The 25,326-nt window shown below is 39.0% G+C and overlaps 3 protein-coding genes, 1 non-coding gene and 1 pseudogene across 6 annotated transcripts; 4 read left to right on the top strand and 1 right to left on the bottom strand.

Annotated features, from left to right (window-relative positions):
• Positions 1-637: 637 nt before the first annotated feature.
• Positions 638-1,964, top strand: LOC126590166 (disease resistance protein At4g27190-like). The gene is made up of 2 exons (XM_050255697.1): positions 638-1,759; positions 1,845-1,964. The coding sequence occupies exons 1-2, from the start codon at positions 638-640 to the stop codon at positions 1,962-1,964; spliced, it is 1,242 nt and encodes a 413-aa protein (XP_050111654.1).
• Positions 1,965-2,237: 273 nt separating this feature from the next.
• Positions 2,238-5,222, top strand: LOC126589108 (uncharacterized). 3 transcript variants are annotated; one of them, XM_050254311.1, is made up of 5 exons: positions 2,238-3,280; positions 3,374-3,784; positions 3,875-4,518; positions 4,859-4,952; positions 5,055-5,222. In XM_050254311.1, exons 1-4 carry the CDS (start codon positions 2,255-2,257, stop codon positions 4,902-4,904), a joined length of 2,127 nt encoding a protein of 708 aa, XP_050110268.1. In that variant the 5' UTR covers positions 2,238-2,254; the 3' UTR covers positions 4,905-4,952; positions 5,055-5,222. The 3 variants fall into 3 exon arrangements, with proteins under 3 accessions (XP_050110268.1, XP_050110267.1, XP_050110266.1); XM_050254310.1 differs by having other exon boundaries at positions 4,859-4,920; XM_050254309.1 differs by having other exon boundaries at positions 4,859-5,222.
• A 5,419-nt stretch (positions 5,223-10,641) lies between these two features.
• On the bottom strand, positions 10,642-24,567 carry LOC126589149 (18.5 kDa class I heat shock protein-like). The gene is made up of 2 exons (XM_050254378.1): positions 22,839-24,567; positions 10,642-10,767 (listed from the first exon to the last, which is right to left on the bottom strand). The coding sequence occupies exon 1, from the start codon at positions 24,479-24,481 to the stop codon at positions 23,999-24,001; it is 483 nt and encodes a 160-aa protein (XP_050110335.1). The 5' UTR covers positions 24,482-24,567; the 3' UTR covers positions 10,642-10,767; positions 22,839-23,998.
• On the top strand, positions 11,242-13,700 carry LOC126590167 (uncharacterized; annotated as a pseudogene).
• LOC126591654 (U6 spliceosomal RNA) lies at positions 15,508-15,611 on the top strand. Its single transcript, XR_007612469.1, has one exon. It is a non-coding gene; the product is annotated as a U6 spliceosomal RNA (small nuclear RNA).
• Positions 24,568-25,326: the final 759 nt, after the last annotated feature.

Below are 25,326 nucleotides of genomic sequence, written 5' to 3' on the forward strand. Positions count from 1 at the left end.
CTTTACAATGGGCTTACAATAATGTTGTTTAAATTCATCTTTTGCAAGAATCGAACATAAAGCCTTTAACTTACAAGTAAATAGAAATATCACTAAAATCCTTAATGAATCCACGGGTATTCAATCAGGATTTTAAGCGATTCTCTGAAATTCAATGTGTATTCAATCAGGATTTTAAGATAATTTATTAAAATCCTTAGAAATCTGGGTGTATTCAATTAGAATTTTAAAGAAGTTTATAACATTCCAGGTGTATTCAATTAGAATTAGAATTTAAAGAATTTAGAAAAGTTGAGGAATTAGAGGGAATTGGAGAGATTTTGTAGTGTATTTTAAGCATTCACAAATCTCACCTCTCTCCCATGAGATTTCGAGGGAATTGAATCAAAATTTTACATGGAATCTCTACAAATCAGGTAAACTCCAAAAAAATTCATAAATTTATAAATCAATTAAAATCTCTCAAATTCCTAATTGAATACACCCCCTTTATATTTAAACAGGACAAAAATATATGATTATTAATGTTGTGTTGGGGTGCTTCTTTGGTTTAGGCATCATAGCACTGAGCGCGGGACTTAAAAAAGCCACCAACAAAGAGAAGCATTCCAGCCGTAGTCCTTGATTTCAGAAGGAAATGGAAATTATAATTGCAATTGCCTCAAAAGTTGGAGAGTGCTTGGTCACACCAATAGGAACAGAGTTTGGCTATTTGATTAATTACCATTCCAACCTGGAAAATCTTAAGGGTGAGATAAAAAAGCTTTTTGACAAGAAAGATGGAGTGCAAGGATTGGTAGATGCTGCCCAAAGGAACAGTGAAAGGATCAAACCTGATGTTCAGAGTTGGCTAAATAATGTGAACGACGACATGGTCAAAAAAGTGTTGCAGTTTGAGGATGAAATTAACAAGAAAAGGCGATGTGTGTATCGATGGAGCTTGAGTCGGAGAGCCTATAAGATTAAACAAGAAGTTCTTCAGCTCCAAAACGAAGGAATATTTGAAAATGTGGCCTATCCTGCACCTCCACCAGAGATATGGTCAACATTCGAAAATGTTTTTAAGGATTTTAAGTCCAGAAGGGCAAAGATGAATGAGGTGATAGAAGGTTTTAAGAGGGAAGAAGTACGAAAGATCGGGATTTGTGGAATGGGGGGTGTGGGTAAAACCACAATGGTGAAAGAAATCATCATAAGATTGGCAAAACTGAACCTGTTTGATAAAATTGTAATGGCAACTGTGTCTCAAAGTCCAAGTATTAGGACGATCCAGTTGGAAATTGCAGAGGAAATAGGTTTGGAATTGAAGGAGGAAACCCAGTCCGGAAGAGCACGAAGGCTACATAGGAGACTCATGGAAATAAAGAGGATCCTGATTGTATTAGATGATGTCTGGGAAGTGCTTGATTTTGAGGCTATAGGACTCCCTTCTGGAAATGCTCATGAAGGGTGCAAAGTTTTGTTGACATCACGAGATTCGGACGTTTGCAACAGGATGCGAAGTCAACAAATTATTGCAGTCCCGATTTTAACAACAGAAGAATCACAGGAGCTCTTTCGAGAAATGGTGGGTGAATCCTTTAATGATCCTGATTTACGTTCCACTGCAAAAGATGTATTGAAGGAATGTGGAGGTTTACCTATTGCAATTGTAACTGTTGGAAAAGCCCTAGAAAAGAAAAACAAGCATGAATGGGATGATGCCCTTAATCAGATGCGAAATTCTACCCCAGTGAACATCCCTGGAGTGAATGACACAGTTTTTTCTAGCATAAAATGGAGTTATGATAGATTGGAGAGTGATGAAGCTAGGTCATGTCTTTTACTTTGTTGTTTATTTCCAGAAGACTATGATATTCCAATTGAGTATTTGGTTCGATATGGGTGGGGTCGAGGATATTTTAGCAGCAGCGTTACTTTGGAAGATGCAAGAAATAGAGTGCATTCTTTGGTTGACCAACTAAAAAGAAGGTTTTTGTTGCTAGATAGTGGCAAGAGTGAGGCTACAAAAATGCATGACGTAGTTCGCGATGTTGCCATATGGATTGCTTCAAGAGATAAAAAAGGATTTTTGATAAGAAGTGATGCTGAAAATAAAGGGTGGCCAAATTTAGCTACATATGACCATTACACTACAATCTCACTTGTTGGCGATTTGGAGATTCCAGTTGGTTTGAAATGCCCAAAACTTGAGCTTCTACAGACAATGGAAGGACTTTTTTCAGAAGGTAGCATGAACAACATTTGTAAGGCGATGAAAGAACTGAAGGTTTTAGCTTTGGTGGGAAAGGAAATGAAAAACCGAGTCTCATTAAGATCACTGAAGAATCTGCGGACCTTGTGCCTAGATGGGTCTAATTTTGATGGCACGTCTACTGATGTTATTGGGAGTTTGGAGAATTTAGAAATCCTCAGCTTTCGGGATTGTTATTCCATGCGTGAGTTGCCGAGGGAAATTGGACGACTTAAACAGTTAAGGTTGTTAGATACGACAAACTGCGAGGAACTTGAGGTGATTCCACATGGTATCTTCTCCAGCTTATGTAGACTTGAAGAGTTGTATATGGTTAATAGCTTTAACGAATGGGAAATTGGAAGAGGAAGAGAAGAAAAGGGGATGGCAAGCATTTCTGAGGTGATGTCTCTGTCCGATCATTTGAAGGTTCTAGCCATAGAGATACCCAGTGTCATCCACTTGTTGACAAAAGACATAGTCTTGAAAAGCCCAACAATAAGATTCCTTATACGGTGTGCAACATGGGGACGGCTTTTTTCAGAGATGAGTACTTATGCATTCGAAAATTGTTTGGAGATTAGTGAAAGCGATGCAAGGGAGTTGGAGGAGAGTCAAGCAGTCAGACTTTTGTTGAAAAAATCTAAAAAATTGTATTTGTCGGAGGTTAAGAATTTCTCTGTCCTCACTGATTTAGACCAAGAAGGATTTCAAGATTTGAAAGATTTGGATCTTTGGTATTGTCCACATATCGAGTATCTTGCAAATGGAACAAGTGGGTTTTTGACCAACCTAAGATTCCTTAAATTGGGAAGTTGTGGTGTCTTAAAATATGTATTTTCACTATCAGCAGCGAGAAACTTGGTACAACTCCAAGAATTAAACATTGATGGATGTGATCAAATGGAAGAAATTGTATCGAAGCAGGGGGAACATGAGGAGGAAGCCGATATGATATCTTTCGATAAATTAACCAATTTGACTCTCGAGGGTCTAGGGAGTTTGGTTGGTTTCTTCCAAGCCAAGAAGCTATACTCCAACCAAGAGGTATGTCCCACTCTCCAATCTCTATGATATGAGGAGGCAGCCGATATGTGGAAATTTGAAATTGTTTAACTGATAATGATTTTTCTTTTTCAGGAAACAACGGCAAGGGTTGAGCATCAATCTGCAGGCGTATTTGAAAAAGCAATATTTCCATCAAAGTGCATTTCATGGTTTCCAAGTTTAGAAGAGGTAGTATTGGGACGTATGAAGTTTGAAGGCGTGCTATTTGATTTGAAAAACATTCCATCTGGATTTCAAGGCTTCCAAAATTCAAGGCTTCCAAAAAAAATGCACGTGAAAAGATGTGAAAATTTGAAGACAATGGGTGCTGTAATTCCACAAAGAAAGAAGTTGGAGAATAACTTGAAGAAGGATTCAACAAGTCATGATTTCAGCACTTCTCCAACACGTTCATCAAATTGGTGCCCTGCTGGATGTGGATGCGCACCATATTCAAGACCAAACGCCCACCGCCCCATTGAAATATTGCCACGTCCAATTAAGGTAAGCTTTTAAATCAGGTTCAATTAACCTCTATAAGTACAACTTTTAATCAGTATTGTATCATCTTGTTGATCGTGCTTAATTTTCTAGGTTACACCAACTAATCTTGAGGACTCAAATGATAATGATAATCTCGAAAATCTTACTGTAAGTGACTGTAATTCGATGGAAGTGATTTTCCAACTCAAGGGACCGAAGCATGAAGAAAGTAGTCACTCCATTGAAGCATTCAATAAATTGAGTTCCTTGCGGTTAGATAGATTGCCAGGTTTAACGCGTGTTTGGGAGATGGGTAGTTCACAACCGATGTTGACAGGAAGCAGCTTCGGAAACTTGAAATCGCTGGAGGTTGGTTTTTGCAACCAGTTGAAATACTTGTTTTCATCGTCCATAGTCAAACTTCTCGTGAGTATAGAGGACATAGAAGTTCATAACTGTGAGAAGATGGAAGAAATCGTTGCCGCAGAAGAAGAAACTGATGAAACAATTACATTACCTAAAGTGAAGTCCATCAAGCTTGAAAGTCTGCCAAAACTCAAGTATTTTTGTGGTGAAGCTTATACTTTGAAGTTGCCGTCTTTGGAGTTATTGGAGGTTGATGACGTGCAAAACTTAAGCCTATTAGCTCCAAAGCTTATTGCCACACATCCCCGATTGCAAGTACGCACCGCGTTGGGAGTGGCTGAATGGAAGGGGGACCTCAATGCCACTCTAAGGAATATTTACGTCACAAGGTATGCTTTAATATAAGGTTTTTAATTTCCAATCATTTATGGCAAACACCACAAAAAATTCGACAACAAATTTAGGCAAAGCATAATCAACAGTTCAGATTTAGTTTGACGAAAGTGTAATCAAAATTTAGTCACACACACACACACACACACACAACACACACACACACACACACAACACACACACAACACACACACAACACACACACACACACACACACACATATATGTATATATGTATGTGCGTATTTGCACACTAGAGTGTATTTAGATATGTTTTTCTTCTTTTGAAAACTCAATTATATCTCAAGAAAACTTCTGTCTTTCATTTCTAACACAGGAAGGGTGAAGATGATGAAATCGAGAGGGAGGACGAACACAATTAATTGATCAAGCACAAAGGTTAACATGTCTCCATCTTCAACTTCTTCTAGGCTTAGTAAAAACTGCTATTTTCGGAAACACATATACAATAAGCATAACCGTTTCAACTTATTTGAGTTTCAGTGATTTCTAATATTCTCCAATGCATGCAGGACAACAATTCAAAGAAGGTTGTGGCTTCAACAATTCGTTTACCATCTCATATGTACAAACCAATAAAATGTCATTTGTTGCATCAGACTTTCATTCCAAAAATACTATTTATGTTGCTTATTTTATGCATGTATAATAAATTTCGAGTGTGATTGTTACTGTTTGTATCTAAGTTCGCATTATTAATGTATGTTTATTTGCACCAAGAAATGAGAAATGCTTATGTAAAAATAAATGAATAAGATTAAACAAGAAAAACTTTACGCTACTCAAACTTGCAAACACTCAAACTACAAGCATTATGAATAAACACGGAATCAGGCTACGCAATTGCCTTCATCATAACATGATTTTGGCCCCCATTTTATAATTTCCTACCACATTTTCACATTCTTTCCATGAATTTTATAATACATATGCAAAAGAGTTCAATCTAGGGGCTCCAAAAATATCACAGACAGAACAATTAACACAAATCGAATAAAAATTTGAAATCATGAATCGATCCCAAAACTAAAAGTTGAAATTTTTGAAAAGAACTTACATCGGAGGACAGCCCAACGGTAAGAGGACCAGTTGGGGAGACGAAGGATGGGCGCCATATGTTGTCTGGAGAAGGCGGGGCTGCCTCTTCAACAAGGTTCAAGTCAAAACGACGGTCGGAGGGGCCAGACATTTTCAAAGGTGTTGAAGAGAGAAGAGGTAGGACAAATCAAGATCTTAGAAGTGCAAGAATGAAGCTTCTACTGGTGGAGATTCAAGTGTGCTTTGGAACTTAATGCCAGCCCCTATAAAAATCTGCACTCGACGGAGCTTCAGAAATCAAAGAGGCGCCTGCTCAGAAATCGAAGAGGCGTTTGCTTTCTCAAAAGTTGGGCTGCTTAGAGATCACGAGGGTTGATCTCAGAAATCGAAGAGCCGTTTGCTTTCTCAAAAGTTGGGCTGCTCAAAGACCACGAAGGCCGATCTCAGAAATCGAAGAGGCGCTCGCTTTCTCAAAAGCTGGGCTCCCTAGAGACCACGAGGGCCGATCTCAGAAATCGAAGAGGCACCTACTTTTCCAGCCTTGTCAGCACCTGTCACACGCACACTCAGCTTTGCGGAAATTATGGGCATTCTGTCAAAGACTTCTGGGGAAGTAGAAAACACATGAATCTTACTGTTCAATCACCCACTTCCCACACGCAACAATAGCTCATGGGTACCACAGATAACTTTGCCAAAGTTCTCTGCCAAAGTTGAGCACGTGAAGCTTGCAGCTCCCACTACATCGCTCTGACCAAGAAGGGTAAAAGAATAGCAAAGAAACAGCACTAACAAAGTTTAGACCCATAAATTTTGAAGGTCTAGCTACCATATTATTACCCACAAGGGTAAAGGAACAGTACCACTGCTGGATAATTGGAAAGTCCATGTATGTCAACCTCTGTGCTTCGTGGCAAGGTAGACTAGCAAACATGCCCAACCTTTACTCACATTCGAGAAAACACTCCCAATAAGATTGCTTGCTCCAAAATCGAAGAGGCACCGTCCTCCGAATCTAAAGAGCCAGACTCCCAACATGACTACTTTCTTAAAAATCGAAGAGAGGGTAAAGGAACAGTACCATTGCTGGATAATTGGAAAGTCCCTGTGTGTCAACCTCTGTGCTTCGTGGCAAGGTAGACTAGCAAACATGCCCAACCTTTACTCACATTCGAGAAAACACTCCCAACAAGATTGCTTGCTCCAAAATCGAAGAGGCACCGCCCTCCGAATCTCGAGAGCCACTCTCCCAACATGATTACTTTCTCAAAAATCGAAGAGACACTGCTCCCCGAATCTCGAGAGCCAGACCCCCAGCATGATTGCTTTCTCAAAAATCGGTGAGGCACCGTTCTCCGAATCAATCGAAGAGGCGCTCGCTTTCTCAAAAGCTGGGCTGCTCAGAGACCACGAGGGCCGATCTCAGAAATCAAAGAGGCACCTACTTTTCTAGCCTTGTCAGCACCTGTCACACGCACACTCAGCTTTGCAGAAATTATGGGCATTCTGTCGAAGACTTCTGGTGAAGTAGAAAGCACATGAATCTTACTGTTCAATCACCCACTTCCCACACGCAACAATAACTCATGGGTACCACAGATCACTTTGCCAAAGTTCTCTGCCAAAGTTGAGCACGTGAAGCTTGCAGCTCCCACTACATCGCTCTGACCAAGAAAGGTAAAAGAATAGCAAAGAAACAGCACTAACAAAGTTTAGACACATAAATTTTGAAGGTCTAGCTACCGTATTATTACCCACAAGGGTAAAGGAACAGTACCACTGCTGGATAATTGGAAAGTCCCTGTGTGTCAACCTCTGTGCTTCGTGGCAAGGTAGACTAGCAAACATGCCCAACCTTTACTCACATTCGAGAAAACAGTCCCAACAAGATTGCTTGCTCCAAAATCGAAGAGGCACCGTCCTCCGAATCTCGAGAGCTAGACTCCCAACATGACTACTTTCTCAAAATCGAAGAGAGGGTAAAGGAACAGTACCATTGCTGGATAATTGGAAAGTCCCTATGTGTCAACCTTTGTGCTTCGTGGCAAGGTAGACTAGCAAACATGTCCAACCTTTACTCACATTCGAGACAACACTCCCAACAAGATTGCTTGCTCCAAAATCGAAGAGGCACCGCCCTCCGAATCTCGAGAGCCAGACTCCCAACAGGATTACTTCCTCAAAAATCGAAGAGACACTGCTCTCCGAATCTCGAGAGTCAGACCCCCAACATGATTGCTTTCTCAAAAATCGAAGAGGCATCGTTCTCCGAATCTCGAGAGCCAGATACCACAGACCACTTTTTCAAAGTGCTCTGACAGAGTTAAAACATGTGAAACTGGCAGCTCCCACTACCGTGCTATGACCAAGCAGGGTAAAGGAATAACATTACTACTTGTTGTTAGGGAGACTCCTATATATGTCGACCTCCATCCCCAACGGACAGGCAGACCTGCAAAAATGCTCAACCCTTCATCATATCTGAGAGGGCACTCCCAACCAAGCCTTTCGAAATATTCAGCTTTCTTTCCCCCCGATAATACCTCTGCAAACAAGCTATACTAGAGCAAGAATATCTCATATCATCAGGGTTAAAAGCAAGAGTATCCCATATCATGCTTTTTCCCTGTTTTTTCTTTTGGCCTTGTTTTTACCTGCAAGACAAGGAGAAAGAGAGCAATCAGTCAGCACTTGGAATCAAGCTTCCAGCCAGGAACTGACTGCCTGGAACCCCTTACCTGATTACTTACCTGGCATTGCTCTCGAGTACTCATCTTCAACATCTTATGTTTCCAGGGAAGATTCCGCATCTGCTTGAGGAACAGATAGGGCAAGTGCGAAGGATACAAGGAAGCATGTGGAGACAAGCGTAACAGCACACGTGCCGATACATCCATTACTCTGTCAAAAGCAAAAGTATCCCATATCAGCAGGGTGGAACGTACTCTAGATTTGATGGACTTGTTTTGACCCTCAAATTCTTCAGTCGGCCTTATACTCTGGAGGAAACCAGAAAACCCTCCAGCTCAGTTCAAGAATAAGCCTGTGGAAAGTTACTTCTTCAAAAGCAAAAGTATCTCATATCATCTCTTCTCATTTTTCTTCTCTTTATCCTTCATGCTGCTGCAAGATGGGGAGAAGGTGAACAATCAGTCGGAGCTCTGATTGCTTACCTTGTCTGTCACCTCTTTCAGCAGACCCCCTAGCTCGGCGACTTGGGGGACTCCTACTACATGGTTTGTATCGCGCTTGACCAAGCCTGAAACTACAGGTAAGCTTCAAGTGAAATTGATACATTACCTTGTGCATCTCCACCAGTTAAAGATACCACCCTTGGATGGAGGAAGAGTACTTCCAGAGAAGATGCCACATCTACCTATGAGACAGATAAGGCAAGTCAAGACGACACCACACTCCGATACTTAGAAGTTTCGTGATTACGAGATCATTCTCCCACAATATTTCCTAATGTCATTTGTACTAAATCATTCACTCGTACTCACTAAAGGAGAGCTTGAACCTATGTACTTGTGTAAACCCTTCACAATTAATGAGAACTCTTCTATTCCGTGGACGTAGCCAATCTGGGTGAACCACGTACATCTTGTGTTTGCTTTCCTATCTCTATCCATTTATATACTTATCCACACTAATGACCGGAGCAATCTAGCGAAGATCACAAAAAGCGACCGTTTTCGTTACCTATGATCTATCTTGCAAGAGAACGGAGAATTAGATGGAGATCTCAACCATAGAATACGAGCTGGATGGAAAGAGTGCATCCGGCGTGTTGTGTGACCGTCGTAGGCCACTGAAGCTCAAGGGAAAATTTTATAGGACGGCAATAAGGCCAGCGATGTTGTATGGCAGAGAATGTTGGGTGGTGAAGCATCAACACGTACACAAATTGGGTGTAGCGGAGATGAGGATGCTTCGTGGGATGTGTGGGCACACGAGAAAGGATAAGATTGGAATGAGGATATCCGAGGTACAGTAGGAGTAGCCGAAATTGTAGGAAAGATGAGAGAAAATCGGCTCTGGTGATTTGGACATGTGCAAAGAAGGCCGACTGACGCTCCGGTTCGAAGATGTGACTACGGGACAGAGGTTCAGGGCCGAAGGGGTAGAGGAAGACCTAGGAAAACTTTGGAAGAGACTCTAAGAAAAGACTTAGAGTACTTGGATCTAACGGAGGACATGACACAAAACCGAGCGCAATGGCGTTCTAGGATTCATATAGCCGACCCCACTTAGTGGGAAAAGGCTTTGTTGTTGTTGTTGTTGTGGTTGTTGGATCGAGAATATTGGCAGGAAAACCGCGGTCACCGTTTCTTTGATCTGAAATTGAGGAAACTTGGCTACGATTCTGTAGAAACTAACTTGGGAGTTGGAAAGAGGAGTCTGGATATGTAATTTGACGGCCGTTGGTGACCCGTGGATGAAAATAAACTTCATGCGAAAACAAGACCAGATTGAGGTAAGAAAGAAAAATACATAGGCAGAAATAACATGTCAGTCAGGCAAGACAAGTAATTGCAACCATAACACAACAGAATGAAGAAACATACCATGAGGATTTTGAACAAACATAATGAAGTGTAACCAAGAGCATACAAATATCAAAAATATAGAAAAGAATGTTATACAATCACTATAAGTGATTTCAAAGGCCATCTTCTATTTCTGTTTCTGGAAAAAAGTCATTTTGTCAAGATGTCGTTCCATTTCCTTACCATGATGAGTAAAATGAAATTTGAACTTGCTTGCTGTTCTTGCATATCTTCTCCTCATCCTGGTTACCAACCCAGCAAGTCTTCACCAATCCATCTATGATGTACGTACGTCATTGTAATATCATGTGATGCAGCTTACCTAGATTATATTTCCTGTAGCCTAAGTTTAGATATTTCCTTTGCAGAGGGTATAGCATGCAAGGTCCTAAGAACTTTACCAAATTATCATCCTTCAAGTATAGAAAATCTTCCAAATGTATAAACGAAATAAACTTGTGACGGAACCAAAGAATGCAAATGCTTATCATCATTTACTAATTCATATGCATAATTTAAACATTTTCATATTCATTAGAAGCATACAGAAAAGATACATGGCACACAAGATATGTACTTTTCGACGTAGGAGCTCAATTCTTGTATACAGACACACTTCCTTTAGCTTGCATTGGACCTCGTACTTTCCACTAATGTAAATGCCACATCAAAAGTGAAAGAGCGACTCCGGAAACCAATTACATCCATGTGCTTGCACTTCAATGCAGAAACAGAACAAAACATAATCCTAAAGTTTTCGGACCATCATTAAACACGCAAGCATAACAAACATTCACAATCCAGCAAATGGGTGTTCATAATTTCAAGCAGAAACACCAAAAGTCAAAGAAAATAATGAATTAAATTATGAAAAATTTTGTACTCAAGTATCTCCCGTGATCTTGAACCAAGTCTCAGCACATTGCTTATAAGCAGCACCCAAATCCCCCTTGCAAGAACACCCCAAGTCAATCGGGACCCCAGAGGCAGGGTCGGTCCCACCACCTCCCTCCAAACCCAAGTGGCAAATCCTGCAATTTCTCTCAACTTTACTCAAATGCACCACCTTCTTCACCTCCGAAACCCCACTCTCTCCACTGAACAGCATTGGATGTCGTCAGAGTCATCCGAGTCCGACGCACCGCTGCCTCCGGTGGCCAAACGGCGGTGGTGGGTTGTCTCGGGAGCTGACATTCGTGAAACCCAGAAAGAGAAATGGCGTGAAATGGTAAAGTGTTAAAGTTGCGGCATTCGGAGATCAAACATGGTGGGGTTATAGAGCAGGTGGAGATGTTTTTTCTCTATCCTCAATCAAAATATCAATCTGCAGGCATATTTGAAAAAGCAATATTTCCATCAAAGTGCATTTCATGGTTTCCAAGTTTAAAAGATGTACGTTTGGAATTTATGAAGTTTGAAGGCGTGCTATTTGATCTGAAAACCCATGGCCAGACAACTCCAATATTTCCCCAGTTACATGAGTTGCGGATATTCGATACTTCGTTTACACACTTGTGGAAAAACATTCCGTCTGGATTTCAAGGCTTCCAAAATTTGTGATATTTGCACATAAGTTATTGTTCTGGTCTAGAATATGTGTTCTCGCATTTAATTGCCCGAAAACTTTTGAATCTTGAAGAGGTAGAGATATCAACATGTCTCGACATGGAAACTATAGTCAGAATCACAGAGGAAAAAGAAGAAGAGGCGACAAAAGACATGATTTTGTTTCCGAAACTGAACACATTTGAACTAGAAGACCTGCCTCGTCTCACAAGTCTTTGTCCAGAGGGATCTACATTTGTATGGTCATCCACAAAATATATGCTGGAGAATAACTTGAAGAAGGATTCAACAAGTCATGATTTCAGCACTTCTCCAACACGTTCATCAAATTGGTGCCCTGCTGGATGTGGATGCGCACCATATTCAAGACCAAACGCCCACCGCCCCATTGAAATATTGCCTCGTCCAATTAACCTGGAGGTAAGCTTTTAAATCAGGTTCAATTAACCTCTATAAGTACAACTTTTAATTAGTATTGTATCATCTTGTTGATCGTGTTTAATTTTCTAGGTTACACCAACTAATCTTGAGGACTCAAATGATGATGATAATCTCGAAAATCTTACTGTAAATGACTGTAATTCGATGGAAGTGATTTTCCAACTCAAGGGACCGAAGCATGAAGAAAGTAGTCACTCCGTTGAAGCATTCAATAAATTGAGGTCCTTCCAGTTACATAAGTTGCCAAGTTTAACGCGTGTTTGGGAGGTGGGTAGTTCACAACCAATGTTCACAGGAAGCAGTTTTGGAAACTTGAAATCGTTGCAGGTCGATTGTTGCAACCAGTTGAAATACTTGTTTCTGTCCTCCATAGTCAAACTTCTCATGCGTATAGAGGACATAGAAGTTAAGAAGTGTGAGCAGATGGAATAAATCGTTGCCGCAGAAGAAGAAACTGATGGAACAATTACATTACCTAAAGTGAAGTCCATCAAGCTTGAAAGTCTGCCAAAACTCAAGTATTTTTGTGGTGAAGCTTATACTTTGAAGTTGCCGTCTTTGGAGTTATTGGAGGTTATTAATGTGCAAGACTTAAGGCCATTTGATTCTAAGCTTGTTGACACGCATAATCCCCGATTGCAAGTAAAACCCACATTTCGACAGGAATGGACAAGGTATGCTTTAGATTAATGTTTCTAATTTGCATTCACTTTTGTGCCCACCTGAAAGACCGCATCATCAATATACAACCACTGAACCAACAAAGATGACGAAATCGACGGCAAGGATGACGATGACAAAATCGATGGCAAGGATGAAGATGACGAAACCAACAGGGAGGACGAACACAATTGATTGATCAAGCACAAAGGTTAGAATGCTTCCATCTCCAACTTCTTCTAGGTTTAGTAAAAACTGATGAAAATTATCTATATAGTACTCACAAAAATATTCTACCATGTTTTATATAATATATACATACATGTATAGCACTTAAAAAAATTGAACAGTTTGGATCTAAAACCACAATCTGCTACCTGTTTCATTTTTTCGAGGTACCTAATAGCAATTAAGGTGAGAGGAAGAAGCATTTCAGATTACCAACTGCCTCAAGAGAAACCTTTATCAGAAACACATATACAATAAACATAACCGTAGTGCTAAGTGGCCTAAAAATTAATTTATCCTTAAACCGCTATTTTTGGAAACACATATACAATAAGCACAAGCGTTTCAACTTATTCCAATTTCAGTGATTTCTAATATTCTCCAATGCATGCAGGAAAAGAGTTTAAAGAACGTTGTGGCTCCAGCAATTCGTTTACCATATCATATGTACAAACCAATAAAAGGACATTTGTTGCACCAGAATTTCATTCCAAAAATACTATTTATGTTGCTTATTTTATGTACCATAAATTTCGATTGCGATTATTACTGTTTGTTTCTAAATTCGCATCATTAGTGTTTGCTTATTTGTGCTCGAGGTTGATTATACACGTGTAAGCTGAATCACATGTTTGTAGAATGGACAAGCTGAATAAAATCTGTTTGCCCCCTAAATGTAATGGAAATCATATGTATTTAGGCATGCTTAATATTTGATAAAGAAAAACATTTCTCAAATAAATGTCCACTCACACCTCCGGCAAGCTCTCCCTTGAGGAGCCTTGTCTACCAAATAGGTAAACATCTACTGGACAGCAAACTGCTGAATACAACTAGAGTAAACAAGGAATCAGGCTATGCAATTGCCATCATCATAACATGATTTTGGCCCCCATTTTCTAATTTCCTACCACATTTTCACAATCTTTCCATGAATTTTATAATTCCTATGCAACAGAGTTCATTCATCGCCTATTCACAACAATACAAGGTTCTACAGAGTTCAATCCCACACCATGTTATAGACATGCTTCAACTATCAACCGGGAACGTAATCGTTAGGGGTTTCAACAACTTCACTGATACAACAATTACTATAAGTCTCATCTCCGACATTCATACAGAAAATCGAATAAAATTTGAAATCAAGAATCAATCCCAAAACTGCAAGTTGAAAATTTGGAAAAAGAACTTACATTGGAGAACAGCCCACGAGAAGAGTATCATTTCTACCTCTTGGGTCGAGCTCCAATTCCGGCGATATTGGCCGAAAACCCCTGGGTCACCGTTTCTTAGATTTGAAGTTGAGGAAAATCGCCTACGAATTTATAGAAACTAACTTGGGGGATAGGATAAGGGACGGCAAGAGCATTCTGGATGTGTAGTATGAGAGCCTTTGGTGACCAGTGGACGACAGAGCTGTTGCGTCGGCACTCGGCAGTCTTCGGCTTGCTGTTAAATGGGGCTCCTGTTGCAGCGCAACGCAAAAGAGAAGGAGGAGAGAGGATACGGGAGAAGGAGAGAAAATGGGTTTCTCCAACCTTTTTCATTAGTTCTTTTCCACATTTATTTATGGAATAAACGATAATATTTATCATCAAAAGTGTGTTTGGTTTGGTACGTGAGATGAGAAGGAACATGTTTTGATGATAATAATGGCTAAAACTAATATAGTTCAAATTTTTTTTAGTGATAATTGAATATAAGATTTCTGTTACAAGTTACAAATAAAAATGAATATCATTAATTTTTTTTCACTTTTAATACACATGTAAATAAAAAGAAACAAAATGAAAATGAAAAGAAATAAAATAATTTGAAATAGAAATGAAAAATAAAGGTAAATTGACAGCATAAGGTAATCAGCCATGGTAATACAAAATTATTATACTATCCTTAAACATTGTAGTGCCATGGAATCTTCATTTTAGCTCTGAATTTCCTTCTGCTTACGCTCACGCGTTCATATTGATGAGCACTACGAAAAAATATTAAGATGATAGGTCATACTCATACGTTCGTTTTTGTTGAGAATTTTTTTGAAGGATTTTGCAATATGGCAGCCATGATTTGCAAAGCCCACCATCGTAGAGCTCGATATCGGCTTGACTTGTGGAGCCACCATCGCAAAGAAGAACCTGGAAAGCTCAATCCTTGTCTTTTTCTTATATAAGTGTCATTTTGGTGAACCAAATGTTCCGATTCCAACATCCAAAATACCACAATGTGATTTTTTTTCATACTACAATTGGATTGCATCTTAAAATTATGAAGTCTTGGAGCATTGGTCATGCCATCATGCTGATTTGTGTTGGATTTCGTTAGAGATCGTATTAATCAATCACCCTTTTTGTGTCTCCCTTCAAAAGCTCAAATTGAAATCTGAACTCCCTAGCAAATAAGAGCCCAATTTGACAACCAAAATCTTCATCGTTCGAGCATCAATGTTCTCTTAAATTCACTACGAGCAAACCGCCATGAAATCTCCTTCATGGACATCTCATAAAATTAGAACGATACAAAGAAGATTAGTGTGACTCCTAAGCTAGGATTACACGTATGAATCGTAAAATAGTTCCTCCTCCACTATTTGATTCTCTCTTTCACTGGCTAACAATATTTTGCTCTACCTTTTCACCCTAAGTAAGAAATGAGCATTTTGTTAGCATCTTTTTGAAAATTTCAAATTTGATCCTAATATATCTCTTTTGCACTATTTGACTGAACGACAAATTTTGATTGTCTAAATATTTATATCAAAATACAAATAATATTGATATTATATATTTATAATGTGACTGGAATTGTAGTACCCAACATATCTATCTTGAAATAAATTTTGTTGTCTATGAAGTGGCCAACTCGACCCTCTCCTATACTCTTTGAGTTTGTATAAATATATCATTGTTTAACAATTGACATTCAGTACTGCGATTTAGTGATATTCATTATCAGGTTCGAATCTTAGGAGTAACGAGTTTGTGTAAATATATCATTGTATTAAAGAAAAACAAAAAAATAAAAAATAAAACAAAATATTTTTTTTTGGTCTGACAAAAACACGAAAATGCCCTTAAAGCCCAAAGTGACCCCACTACTGACACACCCCGATCCAGAGGATCCAGGCGTGCTGGCCGTCACGTGAGCGTGACGTAACCATAAGTGCGACACGGAAGCGAAACAACAACATACATAAGAAGGAATTCAAACCAAACTCTAGCAGAACAACCTACTAGAATAACAGGACGAGTTATAATGTAAACACATAAATTCAGAGCATAGGTTTAAGTGCAGTCAAGTAGGACTAAAATAAAAGTACATCGCTCTCAGGTGAGTCCTACATGTCAAGAGTTTGTCAGAAAGCCGAAATAAGACCTCGAGAGTCACAAACCGCTAACTAGAACCTGGAGGGGCGCAAAACAAAATGAGTGGGTCAGTAAAACCAAAGAGTTTTCCAAAACAGTTCATTTAAAACATTTCTAACCCCTCACCGTAAAAACCTGTATACTTTCCCAGAAAATAGTATATAAACATATATATATATATATATATATATATATATATATATATATATATATATATATATACGCAACATCAAAACTCAACTCATATCCATCATTACAACATCTCAGAAATGATATGCCATGCACAAAATATAATCAGAATGCATCAATATCAATCAGGTGAAATAATACATCAACCGGAGATCCTACAATGGTCATGTACGGCTGATTCTAAAGCTCAACATCTAATCCAACCGGAGTCACCTCGGTGACCTGTACGGTCCAACTCTGCACGTCACTCGGAACTACATATAGTAGTCTGTACGATGACAGGTGTATAAATACGCTCTAGTGCTTCTCTCATCAATCAACAGCGCGCATAACTAAGGTCACCCACTAGTCGGAATCACATCTAGTGATATGTACGACTAGCATGTCAGAACCCTCACATGGTCTGTACGACATCCACCTACTTGGATCCAAGACGAGCGTGCGGTGTGGTGAATAACAATATAAGCACTAACACCTAGGTGCAACTTATGAGCTTTCAATGCAATTCATATAAAATAACTCAGCTGAATAATAATAAAACTCACATGTGCGTCCACCGCGTCAATTCACATATATATGCATCAATTATCAAACTAAATATCTCAACAATTGCATGCATGGCAAATAAATTCATAATTTTCACATAAACGTATTTTCTGGGAAAAACAGTTGTATATAGGTAATACGAAATCAAAACTGCCCACTCACTGATAAGTCGATGGATCGTAACCCCCGTGACGTCCTTGGATGCACTCGTCCTCGGGATAGGTGTCACCTATATGCGAAACAACTATAAAAACGTTAATTTTAAACACATAACCATTAATTCGAAATAACTTCTCATACGATGCTCAATTTGGGTATATTAATATACCACATCGACCTACTCGACGTCACGGACGTCGAGGAATTTTTAGAAAATTTTTTAGGCTTGCCACGCGCCCCCACGCGCATCATCTTCAACCTCAGCTCGCCGGACTGGTTTTTCCGGCGGTCGGTTTCTGGCGAACTTTGAAACTCTTTGTTCTCCTTCGTTTCTCAACCATTTTCTTCGTATTTTATACCAAAATGAAGCCCCAAACATGTAGAATCACGATAGACTAGTTTAAGGCTCTAAAAATCAAGAAATCTCACCAGAAAATTTCCAAGAAAATCGGCCAAAGTTGAACCACGTGATCCTGACGTCCAAATCCTTCAAACGAAGTACTCCGAGCCTCCTTGGGACCTTACTAAACTCACTACAAGCTTAGAATTCCCTAAAATTAAACATTTTACGTTTTCATGAATAGTGACCAAGAATGAAGGTTCGGGTTTCACGTGATTCCGAGGATTTCACTTCCTAAAACTAGTACCAATCGACTTAAAATGACTCAAGGATGAAGATGCATACCTTGGTTGCCTCGATCCACCGAGATTTGGGAGGTTTTGGGTGTGTCCGTACGTATGGGTGTGTGTGAGAGAGAGGGAGTCGAGATGGAGGAGAGAGAGAGGCTACAGGAATGAGAGGGAGAGAGAGAGGGTTTGTGATGTCCAAAAACAATCCCCACCATCCATTTTACATCCCTAACCAAAATAACAAAAAATCAAATTAAAGTCAACTTATCTTATTATTTTCTTCCAACACATTACTAAGATTAGACTAAAATAATGTCACACACCCAAGTACCTTAATGCCCGTTAAGGGCAATTTCGTCATTTCACATTCCCGTCAAATGTACCTCCGGGACGGGCTGTGACAACTACCCTGCCTCTGCCTACAAGTTCCTTCCTTGCCCCCGTTTCTACGTCCAATTAATTAATCTGGAGGTAAGCTTTTAAATCAGGTTCAATTAACCTCTATAAGTACATCTTTTAATTAGTATTGTATCATCTTGTTGATCGTGTTTAATTTTCTAGGTTGCACAACCTAATCTTGAGGACTCAAATGATGATGATAATCTCGAAAATCTTACTCTAATTAACTGTAATTTGATGGAAGTGATTTTTCAACTAAAGGGACCGGAGCATGAAGAAAGTAGTCTCTCCGTTGAAGCATTCAATAAATTGAGGTCCTTGCGGTTAGATATATTGCCAAGTTTAACGCATGTTTGGGAGACGGGTAGTTCACAACCGATGTTCACAGGAAGCAGCTTCGGAAACTTGAAATCGCTGCGGGTCGTTGCACCGATGAAATAATTACATTACCTAAAGTGAAGTCCATCAATCTTAAATGTCGGCCAAAACTGAAGTATTTTTATGGTGAAACTTATACTTTCAAGTTGCCGTCTTTGGAGTTATTGGCGGTTACTGACGTGCAAAACTTAAGCCTATTAGCTCCAAAGCTTATTGCCCACATCCCCGATTGCAAGTACGCACCGCGATGGGAGTGGCTGAATGGATGGGGGACCTCAATGCCACTCTAAGGAATATTTACGTAATCACTTATGTGTGCATATGCGCACACTAAAATATGTTTTTTTTTTTCTTTTTTTTTTTTAGAAACTCGAATTATATCTCAAGAAAACATCTCTCTTTTATTTCTAATACCGAGAAGAATGAAGCTGACGGAATTCTACTAGACACCATATAACGAGGATGTTAACAATCACAAAAGGTTGTGGCTTCGGCTATTCGCTTACTTTCATATGTACAAACCAATAAGATGTCAGTTCGCCAAAAAAAAAAAAACCAATAAGATGTCATTTGTTGCACCAGAATTTCATTCTAAAGATTCTGTTTCCGTTGCTTACTATATGTATAATTAATTTCGATTGCGATTATTACTGTTTGAATTCATCTCTCGACTGCCTATGGGGACGTCAAGGTGGACACCAAAATGGAGGCGCGATGACCTGCATCCGGAAAGTGACGTAGCCATAACGTGCATGCAAATATAATTTAATAAAATAACTTCAAATGATCTACTGAAAAATCGGCATAGTCTCCTTTGGAATTAGGTTTTGGCCCCCAAATTTAAAACCTGCTGAAAAAGTTATAATTATTTCAAAACCACATCCCCGTCACCTAATGGGTTATCAACCCTCTACTACATGCACGTATACTCCAATATACTTGCTGGTGGTGGTATAGCATACAATTTCATACACTAGTGATAACTAGTGTAAGCTGAAAATTTAACCATACACTAGTCATAGTTAGTGTAAGAAATGCAAAAGATTGGGGAGATGCGAAAGAACTCATCTCTGGTCCTGGAAATATTGCATACAATATTGCTCTACCAATTAAACCAAATCTTATGACTCTAGTGACAAGCTAGAAAGCCACAAAAGAATAAACAAGGAATCAGGCTATGCAATTTCCTACCACATTTTCACATCAACGTGATTGTTAGGGGTTTCAACAACTTCACAGAATAACCACAAATCTCATCTCCGGCATTCAGGCAGAAAAATCAAATAAAAGTTTGAAATCAAGAATCAATCCCGAAACTGAAAGTTGAAATTTTGGAAAAATAACTTACATCAGAGGACTTTCCATGAGGAGAAGATCATTTTTACCTCTTGGGTCGAGGACATTCCACGATGAGCCTGCATAAATGAACCAATTAAACAAAGAAATGAAAACCGAATAACTCGGAAGCTAAAGTATCACAGATAGAAAATTGCATATACCTAACTAAAAATGCACAACCTAACGAGATGTGGTAGTCTAAGTGTATAACACAAGGGTGAGAAGTACTCTAGTGCTCACAAACTGAAGCCACAAGACTACCAGATAATGTAGCTTCAGAAATATCATTCGTTCTTTTGCGCACAATCATACATGCTCATCAGAACAAAGTATGATCTCCAACGGAAATAGAAGTGACACAGGTGAAAGTCAAAATAAACAAACAAATAATAGTGAACGAGAAGGCCCTAAAGAATTGCTCTAACTAGGAGACAAGCTTAAATTATTCAGATAATAAGCCTTGCACAAACCCAACTTTCAAAAAACTAGATTAGTATGCCGTGATATTTAACAATGCCGTCAAAAACTTACTTGTTGAACAACTCAACCCTGTATTCCATCTCCTTCTCTGCCATACCAAAAATTTGCACAATTGTTTAAAACCAAATTAAGGTCTTTCGAAAACCCACCAGAGATTATTTGAAAAACACGAATTTAGAACAATAATTCAAAACCAAAGAACAGAAAATCCATCACACCAGAGTAAAAATTAACCATCTTGTTGCTTCCTAACTCTCAAGAAATATCCACGTCTCACTTTTACTAATGTCAAAACACTGCCATCATTGATCAATTAGACAAATAAGACCCAATTCGATTACGCCCAAACTCACAGAACACCCAGATTCCCAACATCAATTGAACAATCTAACCATGAATTTCCAAAACTTTCCCCAAAATCCAGTCTTGGGCATGCATTAAATCCAATCTAAAACTTGAATTCATTTTTAGAGAACAAAAAGTAAAAACTTTGGAACAATGAAGCAAAAGGGTAATTACCTGTTCCTTGTCCAAAACCGTCGGCGCATTGTTGGGGGCAGCCATTAGAACCTGGACAATTCGCAAATTCGCAAATTAATTTACACAAACTTCTTCGAAACCGAATGAATTAGCAGAGAGGGTTTAAGTAATCTTACTCGGCGGGATGGAATCGAACGCGCTGAAAGTGGTAGCTGTAAATGCAGAGGGGTTTAAGCGTCCGATTTGAAGCGAAAGCAGGAGAAAATAAAAATCCCACTGAGCTAATAATATACGAATTAGGGTTTTAGGAGTTAATATAGCGTGTATATGCGATGGACGGTTTTGTTTTTCGGGGGGATTTCAACCGGAAAAGTTAGTGGATTATTGCCCTTTCTTTTCTCCTTCCCAAAGGCCCTGTATGGTGGGCCGTCGTATATAATTGTCCTTTTCTTTCTTATTTTTTGGATTTTTTTATTTCTTTTCTAACTCATAGATCATCGGGGCTCAGGTTCAGTTGATTAAAGTAGTATGTTTCTTTTGTTATGCTATAGTTTGAATATTCATTCAAATGATTTAGATTTCTTGGTGCAAAGTATCATTCAATTAAAGAAAAAACTCGTATTATGTTTGCTTACAACCATTGTATGTTTGCTAACAACCAAGGATTTGAGAGGAAAAAAACGTGAATCCACATTGAGAGGAAAAAAATATGTGCTAGATTACGCACTGCAAATGGAAACAAGTTGTCACCCCTATTTATCCAAAAATAATATACTTGTTATAGAATATTATATTACGAAGGGCGGAGAGCGTGTGTACGGCAAATTAGGAACGGGTACAGCAACGTAGCAGCACAAGCAAGACGATGATTGGAACTGCAACTTACCCCCACACATTCACAGAAGCCTTTTTCTTTCCCCTGCTGGTGTTCATGAAAGCACTTTGAAGTGAAAAAGCCATGAAATTACGAAGGCAAGGATCATGCAGACAAGAAGGAAATTCATAATGCAGCGGCCATGCCACATGGTTCAGGTTTCAACCTGGATCATGGGTGGTGCTGGTACTGATGCGGCTGTGGCAGTACTGCTATTTGCCTCGTTAATCTGGTCACCTGAAATGTTGAATGCAGTTACTCCACAGATCTCGCAGGTTCTGCAAATCATATGAATAAAATTATGCATAGGCAGAAAATAACATATCAGTCAGACAAGACAAGTAATTACAACCATAACGCAACATAATGAAGAAATGTACCATGAGGATTTTGAACAAACATAATGAAGTGTAACCAACAGCATACAAATATAAAAAATATAGAGGAAAATGCTATACAATCACTGTAGGTGATTTCAAAGGCCATCAATCTTCTATTTCTGTTTCTGGAAAAAAAGTCATGTCATCAAGATGTCGTTCCATTTGCTTACCATGATGAGTAAAATGAAATTTGAACTAGCTTGCTGTTCTTGCATACCTTCTCCTCATCCTGGTTACCAAGCAAGTCAGCCTTGATCAATCCATCTATGATGCAGCTTATCTAGATTATATTTCCTGTTGCCTAAGTTTGGATATTTCCTTTGCAGAGGGTATAGCGTGCAAGGTCCTAAGAACTTTACCAAATTATCATCCTTCGAGTAGAGAAAATCTCCCAAATATATAAGCGAAATAAACTTGTGACGGAATCAAAGAATGCAAATGCTCATCATCATTTACTAATCCATATGCATAATGTAAACATTTACATCTTTATTAGAAGCATACATAAAAAATACATGGCACACAAGATATCAACTTTTCGACCTAGGAGCTCAATTCTTGCATACAAACACACTTCCTTTAGTTTGCATTGGACCTCGCACTTTCCACTAATGTAAATGCCACAGAAAGTGTGACTGTAAAAACTTTAAACGTAGAACGATCGATATGTTTGAGTTCAGATGGACTGTAATATTGGTGACTACAAGATTTGTTCTTTTACTAGATTTTCTCGTATTTCATATGAGCATACGCATTCTGCTATATACGTGATCTGCCTCATTTAGCATTCCAGTAAGAAGCAAAATGATAAGAACAATTATGACAATTACATCAAAAGAAAGAAGCTAATTAGCAAGTAATCATTCGAATAAGCTGAACTCACAGAAGCAGAAACCTAAACACTATCAAGATGGTCTCTGTTGTAGCATGCCCATAGTAAGATCATAGTTTGAAGTATGTTAGGATGCTACTTGTCATCATCTCAATATGACAAATGTAAGGTTGAGATGCTCTAGTAGTAGATAAGATGGTTGTAAGTTGTCGGATGATAGCTTACAGAGGAAGCTAAGTAGTTTACATATAAGGAAGTCGGTTGTAATTGGGAGGGGGTCATTGGAATAATCTCTGTGTAATACAAGAAAGTACTATGCAATTGTGAAGAAGCCGAGCAAGGTTTTAACATTGGTATCAGCCAGTGTCGATTCCTCTCAATCCTTCATTGTTGTATGCCTCGCCGACCCCGGAACACCATGGAATCGCGAGTGTCGACTTTGGAAACCATGCTCGCCGATCTCAAAGCTGAGTTCAACTAACAGCCAAGAGATGATCATGATGCAGCTGCAATCATGATGCAGATGGATGCATTATTTGTGGCTTTTATCGTTATTGAAATCTTGTTGGAATTTCGACATTTATTGATCATAATGCATCCATCTGCATCTCCGTTGTATCATTACCCTGTACAAAGAAAGTGGCTCGAAGTCTTGAGAAGCAACATAACCAACAATCACACCGCGGCATTTGGGTACTCCATTAGAAATGGTGGGACTACGACCATGAATCCTAGGTACATTACGTCTTGCTACAGTTAAAAGGGACAAGTGCTCAAAATCAAATACATATTCGTGATATAACTTTGGCACTCTTATTTCTGATACATATTTGTGACTGAGCAGATAATCATAGATAAAATCTTTAAAAAATATATATATATATATATATATATATATATATATATATATATATATCACAATTTCAATCCGAAATTTCAATGGCTCTGACGTCAACGTTCTTCAACTCCGCCTTCGGAACAGTGACACTCAGAACTCCATTCTCCATGGCAGCCTTAATCTGATCAACCTTTGCGTTCTCCGGAAGCTGAAACCTCCTCAAGAACTTGCCGCTGCTCCTCTCCACTCTGTGCCACTTGTCGTTTATATCCTCCTTCTCCACGTTCCTCTCTCCGCTGATCTTAAGCACCCTGTCGTCTTCCACCTCCACCTTCACCTCCTCTTTTTTCAGCCCTGGAACGTCCGCCTTGAACACATGGGCTTCGGGGGTCTCCTTCCAGTCGACCCTAGTGTTCACAAAAGCCGAATTCTCCCGAGAAAATTCAGGAAATGCGGAGAGTGATGAGGAGGAAGGGAACGGGAAATCCTTGAAAGGGTCCCACAGATTGAGGGAGAATGGGTCGAAGACGCTGCTGCTTCCTCCTCCGGAGTTGGGAATTAGCGACATTCTGAAAAACCGATGGGGTTGGTTTGGATGCAGAGAAATTTGAGAATTATTACAGAAATATTGCTTTTGCTGGACTGATTGCAGAAATAGCGGATTTGATATATTTATAAGGAACCGAAGAATTTTCTAGAACAGACTTGAGGATGAGGCTGGAAAAGTATGTGTGAGTTTCTCGAACTTTCTAGGATGCTTGAAAATAATTGGAACTTTCTCAGGACGCTTAAGAATAATCCGACGTTTGTGTGAGTTACTCACACAACACGGTTGACTTCATGATGATGAATGGTGGACCCAAAAACCTAAGTGTGGGGGTTGTATGGGCCGTTCGATTTAATCGGACGGTTAAAACTGAAGATACTGTGCAAGTTATAAGCGGGGCGTTTGAATCTTTGATATGTATTATTTGGACTTATTGATAAATAATAATAGTTCCATTAAATTAACAATATCAACTAAATATCAATAACATTTAACATCTCATGAAGTAGCTTATCTAAAGGTAAAGGGAGTTATAGCCCAAACAAGCAAATTACGTACCAACAGTTAAGTAATATGATGGTTACTTAGTACTATATTTTAATGATTTTTTTTTTATTTGTGAGTAAGAAATCTTAAATTCAATTTTAAATTTTAAAGCTTTGATTGGATCAGTTTGAATGAAAAGTGTTAACCAAGCTTCTAAAACTGGAGAAAGGATTTCTAGGCAGCAAAAGGCAAGACCCATGGCGTACAATTGAGATTTAAAAAAAAATGGCTTTGAGATTTTGTTGGTTAGGATGTCCTTCCCTCAATTGTGAGCAGCTCTTAATTTGCTTTCTTCGCAGGCAGGCGAATTGGAGACAATA

This window comes from Malus sylvestris, chromosome 11 (genome assembly GCF_916048215.2).
Source record: "Malus sylvestris chromosome 11, drMalSylv7.2, whole genome shotgun sequence".
Taxonomy (NCBI): Eukaryota; Viridiplantae; Streptophyta; class Magnoliopsida; order Rosales; family Rosaceae; genus Malus; species Malus sylvestris.

Excerpts from the sequence above, each read along its gene's own strand:
- LOC126589149 (XM_050254378.1), bottom strand. The coding sequence starts at position 24,481 with ATGTCGCTAATTCCCAACTCCGGAGGAGGAAGCAGCAGCGTCTTCGAC.
- LOC126590166 (XM_050255697.1), top strand. The coding sequence starts at position 638 with ATGGAAATTATAATTGCAATTGCCTCAAAAGTTGGAGAGTGCTTGGTC. Across the intron at positions 1,760-1,844 it reads TCCCTGGAGTGAATGACACA|AAGACTATGATATTCCAATT; the intron begins GTTTTTTCTAGC and ends GTTTATTTCCAG.
- LOC126589108 (XM_050254309.1), top strand. The coding sequence starts at position 2,255 with ATGAAAGAACTGAAGGTTTTAGCTTTGGTGGGAAAGGAAATGAAAAAC. Across the intron at positions 3,281-3,373 it reads AGCTATACTCCAACCAAGAG|GAAACAACGGCAAGGGTTGA; the intron begins GTATGTCCCACT and ends TTTCTTTTTCAG. Across the intron at positions 3,785-3,874 it reads TATTGCCACGTCCAATTAAG|GTTACACCAACTAATCTTGA; the intron begins GTAAGCTTTTAA and ends TTAATTTTCTAG.